This window comes from Pongo abelii, chromosome 16 (genome assembly GCF_028885655.2).
Source record: "Pongo abelii isolate AG06213 chromosome 16, NHGRI_mPonAbe1-v2.0_pri, whole genome shotgun sequence".
In the NCBI taxonomy this organism is placed as follows: domain Eukaryota; kingdom Metazoa; phylum Chordata; class Mammalia; order Primates; family Hominidae; genus Pongo; species Pongo abelii.
Window position 1 is genome coordinate 63,581,991 of NC_072001.2, and position 12,944 is coordinate 63,594,934.

The following is a 12,944-nucleotide window of genomic DNA, read 5'->3' on the forward strand; positions in this document are numbered from 1 at the left end:
TTTAAAGTGGAGCAATCACTATAGTAACTTTCCAATTCATTCAGAATATCAAATAAATTCTTGTGAAACACCAAGATAACGGAAAACAAAAACAAACAAAAAACCCTATGATTTCCTGGTCTGAATTCTTCCATGAACTCATTTATTTTTCAGCTAGACTCAGCCTTTGCTGGAGGGACTTAGTTCTCCTAATTGATTGTGGTTGAATTTATAGCTGATGGGGTAGATGCATTCATCCATTTGACTATGATCGTAGTTATAAGAGTCTAGGGCAGGAGGCAGGATAGATGGACACGAAGCTGGGAACCAAGGCCCTCACAGTGGCCAGGTGGTGAATTCTTTTCTTGCCAAAGAGGATGTGCTGTCCTTGTTCACAGAGGAAACAAGTGAGCTGGAATACTGGTCACTTTCCAGTTTCCACAACTCAGATAACAAACTTGGGTGGGGCTGCTCAGGCAGCAACCAGGCTGATGTGGGCTCTGAATTTCAGAACCATAATTTCATAACCTCCAGAATTCTTTCTATGCCTACAACAACTTGTGCTATTTCTTATATGCAAAATTTTCAGAAGGCATACTGAAGGTGCTTAATTTTTTTGAAAAAAATTTTCTAGGACACCCAAGGGGCCTAATACCCACAAGTGAAACTTTCTGCTGTGACTCCACAATTATGATTTAAATTTTGAATTAATATTAATGACAGTAATTATATCCTGTAAGTGAAATAAAGGGACCAGCTCTTGAGAAAATGCACACACAACTTGTGATTTAAACTTACAAATTGATGAGATATACCTAACTTTGTCAGTTTAGTACCAACGGAAGATGAAATCTGCAGAGTTGCATGTCACAGGAATTTCTGAGAATATGGTGGAAGTTCTGTGATTTGTATCTTCCAATGTCAAAAGCTTCACTTTTGTAGTGGTGCACAGAGTGCCTCTTAGAATACGAAGGAACAAAAGTGAACTCATGCCTATGTAGATCTACAGGCGCTAAGAACATCAGATTATGGGGAAGGCAGACTGTTGGAAAGCCTGCTCCGCATTCTGAAGTATTTTTCCACAGGCTGAAATTCCATTGGAGGAGACATTTTCCTTCAAAGGGATCTCTTAAGAGAGCCAGCTGGTATATTTGGAAAAATCCTTAAAATGGACCCGCTGTGCTTTCTGCCCAGTTTCCACGTATAAGCATAACTGTCTTGAAATCTGGTGTTGATTATTCAGTGCACTTAAGATAGTTTTCCAGGAAGATCTTGAAATGTTTTGTACTTGAATGGTAGATGGTCTCTATTCCTTAAAGTAGCTTCATTTAATGAAAAAAACACTTGTCATTGAGCCATGCTTTGCACTATTTTCACACATTCTGTATGTACAAATATTTGGCTTTGGCATGTGATTCAAAATATCCAGTTAGCATAAAAGCAGCTTCATCCCAACCTCCAATAGACTTACTAGTATAAAGCAAGTAACAGTTGTGGTTCACGTTTCCTGCGGGGGGAAAATGCCTAGAGGAGGCATCTTTATTAAGCCCTTCAGATGACACTTACCGTCAATCAATCGACCTACCTATAATGGCTGAAATATCAAAAATCTGAAGGTGTTCTGACCATAAGACACTTCTCCTCCACACCACCCCCACCCATCAGCCAGCCAGCTGACTCTGAGGAGGAGGAGGAGGAGGAGGAGGAGGAGGAAACAGCTGCTGTGAGTTCCATGTAGCTGCCAGAGGAGCACGGAGGGCGGGGTGTGAGGTGGAATAATGAGGAGGGGGCAGGCGGGGCAGATATTGGCAGATCTGAGTCCAGGTTTCAGAAGGCACTTTCACAACCCCGTGCAACTGTACAACTCAAGCTGTGAGAGCTCACCATCTCGAGACATCCCTACGGCAAGGCATTTCTGTAATCGACAGTGTTGGCAGCGGTTTCTACTGGTTCGATCAATCAAACAGTTCTTCTGACGAGGACAGGAGTAGGTGGCATTGCTTTGCTGACTTCTCCTGAAAAAGCCCTGTGATATGGTTATAAAATACAAAACAGGTTAGTATCAGAATGAGTGGTATGATACTAAAGGCAGGATGCTAAGCACTGAGCGGCATTAATATTTAATGGAGAATTAAACTTGTAGCAGAATCATCCAGGAGACCATTAATGAAATTAAAGTCAATTCTTTTTCCTTGAGTAAAATTGATCCCCAGAGCCTAATCCTCCATCCCTTATACCTGCAAAACTTTCTTTAACTTCAACAGACAGTTGCCCATGTAAAAGGCACAGGACCAGGTCCTTGTTCTTGGCTTCTGATGATCAAAAGCAATGTGCCTGATGGAATTATACAAAGGGACTTACCTTTAGCCTTCATCTCCAAGAGAGTTTTTGTAAAATAAACACAAAACACTTCCCTGGAATATCCAAGTTAAGGAAAATGCAGCCACACCATAACCTAGGGCACTGTGAACCTGGTGAACCATGGTAATCTTCACTAGCTCACTTCAACACATGGCCCTTTAGGCGTTTCTCACTCCCCAAGTCTGAATCTACTATTGCAAGCATTAGATAACACTTGGATGGATTATTTTGGCAGATCAATCAGATTGGGAATATTCCCTCATCTCATCCCTGACAGTTTAGAAATACCACATGTTCAGAACCATGGCCTTTAAAGATTGAACAAATCCAGTCCGATGCTCATGAAGTTCCTCTCGTGTCAAGTGCTGTTTGGGAAATGAGAGGGGATACAAAGATGTATAAGGAGCTACTGACCTCAATAACTTTATTTCTGTTTGTTTTTGCTAACTTCCTGAGCTGTATTCTTAGCTGATTAATTTTCACTGTTTATTCTTAGAGTGTCAAGTTTTCCTTTTAGTGATGTTTTAACAGCAACCCAAAAGCTTTACTATGTAGTATTTTCATTCTCATTCAGTGAAAAACATGTTCTAATTTTCAACAGATTTCTTCTTTAATCCAGATGTTATTTAGAAGCATATTTCTTAATTTCCAAATACATGGGGGCTTTTTTTCGGGGGAGGGAGCAGGGTCTTGCTCTGTCACCCAGGCCAGACTCCTGGGCTCAAGCCATCCTCCTGCCTCAGCCTCCTGAGTAGCTGGGACTATAGGTGCACACCACCATGCCTGGCTAATTACATATATATAAATAAATTTCTTTTTTGTCGAGATGGGGGTCTCACTGTGTTGTCCAGGCCTGTCTTGAACTCTTGGCCTTAAGTGATTCTCCCGCCTTGGAGTCCCAAAGTGTTGGGATTACAGGCATGAGCCACCTTGTTATCTTTTTATTGCTGATTTATCTTTCAGTGGTTTTGCAAGCTAGGGATGTATGCAGAAAAAACATAAAGTAAGTAGAGTCATTTCCATGAAGCAAAGCCATGAAGGGTACAAAAGAGAATTATTACCTTCAAAGCTTTAGTTGTGAAGATAGATGACCCCAGTGAGGGCGACACTAGTGGGGAGAGGTAAAATCCTAAAGAATTAACAGAGTGGTAGGCAAACTGATAAGGGTGCTCTCCCACCAAACGATTTTTCTGCAGGTCAATTTGGCAGTTGTATCAAAAATTTTTAAAAAGCCTACCCACTGAGCTAGCCTTTTAAGGAATACACCTTAAAGAAATATTAAGAATGGTACAAAGATTTTCCTACAAGGGTGTTCTTCACAGTACTATCTATAATATAGAGAATGTAGAACGATCCTAACTGTCCAACATTACTGAATTAAAAGAGTCATATTGTATACTCATACAATGGAATTCAACCACTACAAATGGTATTTCAGAAATATAATTATTGATATAAAAGGTGATAAAAATATACCATTGAATGTTTAAAAAAGGAACTAAAGAGCTAAACATAGTATAATCCAAGTTTTGGGGAAAAAAAGGACACCCATATATTTACTATAAAAGAAGATTTGGAAAATTATGCCCCAAATTGTTGGCAGTAGTTGGTGGGGCCAATCAGATTTTAATTTTCTTTTTGTTTATCTGTGCTTTTTTTTTTTCCCCCTACAATAGGCAGATGGGAAAGTATGTGGGCAGCTTGAGAAGAAGTGCACCTGCCTTCCTTTGTAATGGCTGGGGGCCTTTGTCGACCAAGTTGATGTATATGACCTCAGTTTCCAGTTCTTTGGAAAATCCAACCTGGGATGGGACAGGGCAGGACCCTGACTTCTCACTCCTCTTGCTTTCAGCCAAGCTGCTTGCTAACCTTGACATGGGCAAGGCTGGGGGCCTCATGTCTCAGACTGTCTCTCTGTTGCACTTTAACTCTACCCTCGATCAAGTCCCGCCTCTTCTGTAAAGCAATCTCTCTCTTCTGAAAAATATCTAAAGCTATGTTTTTTATTTTTATTGTTTGTGTGTGTGTGTTTCCCCTGTGAAAAGGAAGTGAGAAGATGTAAAGCTTTCTTTGGGGCTTAGTAGAGAGAATTCAAGAAAATATAAAAGGTCACAGGGGCAGATAATCCTTAGAAAGAGATACCAAGAGATCAGCTGTCTAGGTATTCATTTTCCTCTGAGACACATAATCTCTGTCCAAGCTGAAAGGTGTTTATCTCTTCCTTGAGACTCTCCCACCGTTCATACCCTTGTGTAAAGGCATCACTGTGGATGCTTAAAATCAGGAATGTATTTGCTTTTCCTTTAGCTGAAGTTGAGTTTTGTTTGCTTCACATTAAGCCTGCTATAGTTTCTTGTATGATCACCGAATATGGGGAGTGTCTGAATGATCTCTTTTTTTTTTTCTTTAAGTAGAGCTAGTACTTGAGGGCTGCCATGCTATTTCCTAGATACCTTTTCTGAAGACCAAATCCCAGCAACTGTCACCTTTCTTTCTAGGCTCTTTTCCACCTTGCATATTTCTTCTCAGAATCCTCTCCAATTTCTTCACTACTTCTTCTTTTTTTCTGTTTTAAAACTGAGGCAGGGTTTCGCTATGTTGCCCAGGCTGGTCTCGAACTCCTGGGCTCAAGCGGTCCTCCCACCTTGGTCCCCCAAGTAGCTGGGATTCCAAGTGCGAGCCCATGTATCTGGCATTATTTCTTCATTTCTTTCAAAAGTCTGAAATCCCTAACTAGACATAGCTCTTGAATAATGGTTGGGTCGTTAATGAAAAGGATGCCACTTTTTAGTTTGCACACACACATTAAGTTAACTTCCACCCAGCATTAATAAAGTCCAAGACTGTTAACATAGAAGCCATATATTAATCATCAATTAGTTCTGCTTTAAGGGCATGAGGATGATGATGACAGATTATCAGTCTTACTGAGTACTTGTATTAACCATATCTTTCTATTCTGTATTTTGGATGCAGACATCTTAGGGCTTTGCAGATACTGGAGGGACTGCCCTTGCAGGGCTGGATAATGCCTACATACAGCAGACAACCTGCTGTCAGCCACCTCTCACAGAAAACCAAGCGGGCTAGAGCCCACACCCAGGACACCTTCTTCATCAGGCCCTTACGCTTCTCACCATGATTCCCCTGCCCTGGTCACCCTAGGGCTAGGTACCAGACAATTAGGGACAGCCCCTACCTCCTAGCGCTGTCTGTAATGATTCAGACTAGCCACTTATCCTAATCCTGCTCATCCTGCTGCACCTTCCTTCCAGTGGAAAACACTGTGGAGGCTCTTGGCAGTGTTTCCCCACATCCCTCTCCCCTTCACTGATCCTGGTGCTTCCCTGTGTGTCCCCTGTATGGCGTGGCATGGGCCCTGTCTCTAGGGATTTGTGAGTCCAGCAGTGCCTCCTTAATCGCTGTGTTGCTTTCCTCGTTTCAGTTACTTGCATCAGCTGCAATAAAAGAATATTAAGATATTTTGAGAGAGAAAGAGAAGGGAAGCAAAGAGAGAGAGACCACATTCACATAACTTTTATTACAGTATATTTTAATAATTGTTCTATATTATTATTGTTGTTGTTAATCTCTCATTGTGCCTAATTGATAAGTTCAACTTTATCACAGGTCTGGATGTATGGGAGAAAACAGTATCTAAAAGGTTCACAGTTTCAGGCATCCCCATGAGGCCAAGGGGGGACTACTGTGTAAGAAACTGCTTCCTTCATGACAGTCATTTCCATATCTGGGTGTCTTATGGTACCTGATTAAAACAAATCCCAAATGCCATCAAAACAGCACTGACTTTGTACTGGCACTCCATGCTTTATGCGGATTGTGACATTTACTTCTGACAAGGGCAATATTGGGCAAATCCTATCATTTCCCTGGTTTTAAGGCTGAAAAAACGGAGGCTTAGAGAGGTGTAGTGACTTGCTTAGAGTCCCTCCTATAGTATGGGGTAAAGCCAGGATATGACTTCACATAGTTTAACTCCAGAACTTACACTGTCATCTTGTGTTGTTTTTCTGCTTCTCTTGTGTGTCAAAAGAATTCCTCCTTAGTTGTTCTCATACAGGGCAACCATTAAATTAGGCAGTGTAAAAAACAAGTTATGCAGAATAAAGTAGCAAGAACAATCTACTCTGAAATTAGTGTTTTCCCTCACTTCAGCACCTTGAGCTGACCCAGCTTCCTACCGCCCAGACATTTTGCAAAATCTCTCTCTGCAGTTGCCTCCTGATCTGGATTAGGAGTCACATAAGAAAATCAGTCTCATGAGTCCATCATTTTTCCCCATTTCTGACCAGAAGTATTCTGCCCCATTTGCTTCACCTTACTTATTTCTAAATCATTCTAGCTCATTTAAACAAACAATGAAACTTACTGCAAGGGCACAGAATAACTGTCATTAAAGATGTCTGCGTAATTATGCCATAAGTTGCAAGGCAAACTCATGAAGCATTCCGTATGTTCTTTGAGCAGTGGCACTGTGGCTCGAACCACTGTCCAGCTTCCACACTATCTGCTTGGAAGAGGATTACCCTTATTTGGAAGTCTCAGTTTTGAGGATTTGGGGAAAGCAGGCACGCAAACAGACACACCTTATTCTTTACAGCATCATTTATACCTCAACTAAGTCAGCTGAGCAAATGCCTGCTGAAAAGTTCTGAGAGTGGCATAGCTAAGAATCAGAAAGGAGATCTTTCTTTTGGATTAAGTCAACAGAGTGATACCCACAAGGAGAACTATCAAATATCAGATGCGAGAGGTGAAGTGGGGTTATAAGGTGAGAGCTGAGAAGGGAGAAACAGGGTAAGTAAACCTCCATGACTCAGACGAATACTGAACTTTGCATTTCAGGAAGAATGAGGGTTTGGGTTGCTCCTTTTTCTTTTTAAAAACCTCTTTTCAGTATTCCTTGGGGGGCGGGGTTCTCAGAGGATTAAGGGTTTGGAAAATTAAACAGATAAAATACTAAGAGTTAAATAACACATAAGAGGAAGAAGGATTAGAAAGAGGAAGAAGAAGAAAAGTAGAAAGTGTGGTAGGTACCTTCCTACCTCAAGGTAGAAGTAGTGTGTTTCTAAGTACACAGAGAGATTTTGTCTGATTGGGGAGAAATCCTGCAAAAGGATTAGGAAGTGAGTGAGCTGAGAGATGAATTCCAGGGACTGGAGGTCATACAGAGAGCAGGGGAAGCACAAAGCTAGGGCATGGAGTTTTGGGTGGAACTGAGGAGGCATAAAAAAAAAAGTGCTGAAGTTGTGAGCCGGGAAAGGTATCAAGTACGTAATTTGGCAATTTTGTTATTTCTAAAAGATGAGCTAACAAATTACTTGACTGTCATAAAAGTTCACTTTTTATGGATGTTAAAATACATGGAGATGTTCATTTACAAACATGGTGGGCTTGAGCCAGAGAGCCACCATGATACATTTCAGGTAGTATATGTTTAGTGTGACTGTGGCGCACTACCACCACCTAGTGGCAGCAGATTACCATGCAGCTATTGCAAATAGAAAATTAGAATAAAACAAACAGGCCTTTGGTGCTGAAAGACTTTGAGAGATTATCAGGTACAGCAGTTCACATATAGGTGATGCGTCAGAAATACCCACAGACCTTTTAAAAGATACACCTTAGATATATCAAACCAGAACTTTTGGCGATGTGGTCCAGGCATACACAGTAGTTTGAACAATAAGAAATTGCCATTTTTATAGCTCAAAAAAGAAAAAAATTGTCATTTTTTTTTTTTTGAGACGGAGTCTTGCTCCGTCACCAGGCTGGAGTGCAGTGGCATGACCTCGGGTCACTGCAACCTCTGCCTCCCGAGTTCAAGTGATTCTTCTGCCGCAGCCTCCCGAGTAGCTGGGACTACAGGTACGCACCACCACGCCGAGCTAATTTCTGTATTTTTGGTAGAGACAAGGTTTCACCATGTTGGCTAGGATGGTCTAGATCTCTTGACCCCGTGATTCGCCTGCCTTGGCCTCCCAAAGTGCTGGGATTTACAGGTGTGAGCCACCGCACCTGGCCAAAATTGTCATTTTTATAGTAAATATTTTTTAAAAGCTCCCCAAAGACTTTGACTTCCTCTTGTTAAGAACCAGAGATTGATTCTAGTTTTCTGATTTGCCAAAAACAAAAATGAAGCTTAGAATGTTAAATGACTTGTCCAAGATCCCATGGCTGGGACTCAATCTCTTGTCCTGATTTTAAGTCCAGTGCCCTCTCACTTACGTGTATCTTCTTCATTGTGGGACAAACAAAACAATGTCACACATTCTCGATTTCCTGACACAGAGTCCCTGCATATCCACCTTTTGTTTCAATTCCTACTGTCTCAAAGACACCTCTCCAGTATTTCCTCCCTTATTTCACCTAGCTTTTCAAAACACCTTGCGCTGACTTTTATTTCTGATACGTGTCTTACCTTCTCTGGAAATTCTGTTCCCTAATACTTTTTCTTTAAAAAAAATATGACTGCACACTATGAATTTTTCACTGACCCCATTAGATGGGAGCTCGGCAAACTGGGACAGAGGCCATGGTGTTCAGGAGAAGGCTCATACCAGGTTGCAAGAGCTGAGTGCTAAAATTTCAGGAATTTTGTTGTTAAGGCTAGTTATTAAATCTGTTATTACACATTAACTGACGCATTCCTGACATAAAAAATTAACTACTTTTTAATGATTATTTTACTATTATCCATGTTCTTCAGGTTATCTACATCAATTATCCTTATATCTGAAGGTGGAAATACTATACCATGCTGTGCTGCTGTGCATCCCTTCCCTACTCTGTGAAAGAGCGGGTCGGGTGGCTTGAAAATGGCCATTGGTGGGATTATTTACACCACAGAAATTGGCAAATGTTACAGATCTGGGTTTGATTTATTATTTTGCTTTATTGTCTAGATTTAAAAAGTGATGGCCCAATGCAGTGGCTCATGCCTGTAATCCCAGTACTTTGAGAGGCTGAGGCAGGAGGATCACTTGAGGCCAGGTGTTTGAGACCAGCCTGGGCAACATAGACCCTGTCTCTATAGGAAATAAAACAATTAGCCAGGTGTAGTGGCATGTGCTTGTAGTCCCAGCTACTTAGGAAGGTGAGATGGGAAGATTATTGGAGCCCAGGAGTTTGAGGGTGCAGTGAGCTATGATTGTACCACTGCGTTCCAGCCTGGGCAACAGAGTGAGACCCTGTGTCTTTAAAAAAAAAAAAAAAAAAAAGACCAGGTGTGGTGGCTCACACCTGTAATCCCACTGCTTTGGGAGGCTGAGGTGGGCGGATCATGAGGTCAGGAGTTCGAGACCAGCCTGACCAACATGGTGAAACCGTGTGTCTACTAAAAACACAAAAATTAGCTGGGCTGGGTGGCAGGTGCCTGTAATCCCAGCTACTCAGGAGGCAGAGGCAGGAGAATTGCTTGAATCCAGGAGGCAGAGGTTGCAGTGAGCCGAGATTGCACCACTGCACTCCAGCCTGGGCAACAGGGCAAGACTCTGTCTCAAAAAAAAAAAAAAAAAAAAAAAAAAAAAAACTGATGAAAATTATAATAATGCAGATTAAACTTAATAGTACATCATATCCAGTGATCCCATTGTGAATAACATAAATAGTGGAAGAAATGTTCTTCTAGTATTTGAAAACTATTAACTGAGTCAGCATGGAAGTTGTTCATGTCATCGATGGCGAACGAATGAAGTTCCAAAATGTCTTTGTTGTTTCACTGTCTTCTTATTCATTAATGTAAAGAAAATATCAACCAACATTCATGTTGGAACTAGTCTTTCCTCAATTGTAACTATGGGGATAGATGTAGGAGTTCAGCAAAAATCATTAGAGCATTCAGTGAGAATCATTTGTCTATACGAAATTTAAAATAAACAATATTGTATATTTTATTGTTTGAAAATTATGTGAAATTATATCAATGAGATAGGTACCAAAGTTATCTACATACAGATAGACACTTTTTGCTTTCCAGAGAGCCAGTTGTTCACAGCTTACCAGCATGTGGCTGGCCTGAGCCTCATCCTTGCTGTGTCACCAGCTCTCCATCACGTTGTTTCAATGCATCCCCCTGACTTTGGATAGGCATTCATCCAAAGTTGTGGTTTGGCCTTCTAGAGCCCTCATTTACTTTCCGGAACAGAATATATATATTTAGAGACAGGGTCTCTGTCACTCAGGCTGGAGTGCAATGGCGCGATCACGGCTCACTGCAGCCTCGACTTCCTGGACCCAAGTGATCCTCCCACTTCAGCCTTCTCAGTAGCTGGGACCACAGGTGTATGCCATCATGCCCGGCTAATTTTAAAATTTTTTGTAGAGGAGATAGGGTCTCGCTTTGTTGCCCAGACTGGTCTTGAACTCTTGGCTTTAAGTGATCCTTCTGCCTAGGCATCCCACAATGCCGGGATTACAGGCATGAGCCATTGCACCCGACCTAGAAGACAATATATCTTGACCCACAGCCTGTTTCTCAGCTGTCCTCTCCAGTGTTTTCTTGCTCAGTGACAGGTATCATCTTTCCCTCAGTCACTCAAGGCAGACAGGTGGGCTTCACTTAATCTCTGCCTCCTCCCCACCCATATCCAAGCATCACCAAGTTAGGCTGCTTCTTGGCACCTTCCTATTTCTCAGATCCATCTACTTGTCTCCATCTTTACTGCAGTTTTCTTAAGTTTCCATGTCTTTCACTTCTTGAGTTGGTTATTATACAACCTCCTGATTGGGACCCCTGCTTCCATTCTCATTCCCTCCAATCCATTTCACACAGTTACTAAAGATATCTTTCTAAAACATCAAACTGATCAAGTCACTTCTCTGTTTATGCACCCTTAATGGCTCCCTGCTGATGACCAGGCAATGACCACATGTCCGGGCAGCTCTTTTCAAAGTCATACAATGGCGAAGCCTAAACTGCTATGTTCACAGTTCCCCAAAGAAACTCTCTCCTTCCCTTCAGGATTCACTGAGAAGACATTCAGTTGCTCTGGGAACCTTCTCTGACCTTGGCCCTCTCAAAGCTGGTTGAGGGGCCCCTCCCATGTGTACCTTTAAGAGTCCTGTATTTATCCCCCTCCTAGCCCTTACCTTGTTGTATTATTAGTGTCTACCTTTTCCAGGGCCTGACTGCCTTGTTTCTTTGTTTCCAGTAGCTAACCCAATACTTAGAGAAGTCAACAAATCCTTGTTGAATGAACAACCAGAGGAAAAAAATGATGGCAGTGATAAAAACAGTGGTGATGATATGCTGAGCACCTACTCCCTACTAGGCACCATGTTGGACACTTTGCCATCATTATTTGCAATCCACAACAACCTACAATTGGCAAAGTAGGGATATGTATATCTGCTTTATAAATGAGAAAGTTAAAGTTAAGAGAGGTTAAGCCGTGTGCCCAAAGTCACAGAGCAGGTAAGGGGAGGGCCCAGGATTTGAATTCCTGAATCCTAGGTGTATCCTATTCCAAAGGCCATGGACTTCTTAACACACCACCTAAAAAGCACCAAGACAAACATGTAGGGCCAACTGAATAACAACAACAACAACAAAAGATGAACAGACAACAAAACAAACACACACAAAAAACACTTTTCATTTCTGTAGTCCAAGTTCCCTACAATGGTTCAGATAAGGGAGATGGCATTTTATAGGGTATCAAATACGAGGTTTCCATACAGGTAGGAAAGCACTCATTTGTCAGATATATTTTAAAAGCCTGGAAATATGCCTGGCACTTCCTACTGGAGTTTTTAATAGTTTTGCCTAAGTTCATGGGCTGGCTGGACGCTGCACTATGGGTGTGGCTGGGAAGGTGAACGGGGGTCTGATTCCGAGTTGTCCCCTCCTGCGTGGGGCTCCTTCTCAGTGAAACACAGGCTGAAATGCTGATCTGATGTTTGGTCTTTTGACAATTTTCACTTAATGAATTGATTCCTACAGTTCATTAACATACCCACTTCCACTTCTGTATACACATATGTCTTAATTAGCTGCTCATTGGCTGTTTAATTACAAGAAAACAGCTGACAGCTGCCTTGCTGAATTCTAATGGCAGACGCTTTGGAATGGCTACACACTTGGTTTTGACAACCAAGATTTATTCATAACTCTGTGATTTATTGTGAATGCTCATATGCCTGCCCAAATTATTGTATTTTCCAGTACAACTAAAAATTTGGAATTTGTGGGACTGCTGAAGTGGGTGTATGTCTACCTTTCATTTTAAGTCTGAGACTAAGAAAAGCAGAGATAAGAAAAGCGGAGAATCTTCTATGTAAAAGCATGTACTGTGTTGCAATTTTATTTATCTTGGCAATTTTCTGTTGAGAATGTTCAGAAGCATGGGGGTGAGAAGGAAGAAATATCTTTGGATCAGTGTGGGCCAAAAGTTAACTATCTGGCTAGAAGGGGAAAAAGAGGATAACTTCATTTTATTGAGGGGTAAACATAAAGGGCATGCATGGATTAAAATCAAGCAGATGAAATTATAAAATTAAAGTTGGGTGGGGGGCAGAAATAAGAGTCCTCAAAGAAGCATATGAGGAAAAAAAGTTGTTCTTTAGAAAGAGCAGGCAGCCTC

At 41.5% G+C, this 12,944-nt stretch overlaps 1 protein-coding gene and 1 long non-coding RNA gene across 7 annotated transcripts in view; one reads left to right on the forward strand and one right to left on the reverse strand.

The window, feature by feature from the left end:
• Nucleotides 1-12,944, reverse strand: part of RORA (RAR related orphan receptor A) — a 736,081-nt gene that overhangs the window by 24,539 nt on the left and 698,598 nt on the right. For all 5 annotated transcript variants that reach the window (XM_054531578.1, XM_003778466.5, XM_024232274.3 and 2 more), the window contains one exon: nucleotides 1,864-2,005. In XM_054531578.1, the coding sequence (XP_054387553.1) occupies nucleotides 1,864-2,005 (142 nt within the window). The remainder of the gene's footprint in view (nucleotides 1-1,863; nucleotides 2,006-12,944) is intronic.
• The window catches only part of LOC103892532 (uncharacterized), a 68,354-nt gene that overhangs the window by 24,302 nt on the left and 31,108 nt on the right, over nucleotides 1-12,944 (forward strand). The gene's annotated exons all lie outside the window — the stretch shown is intronic.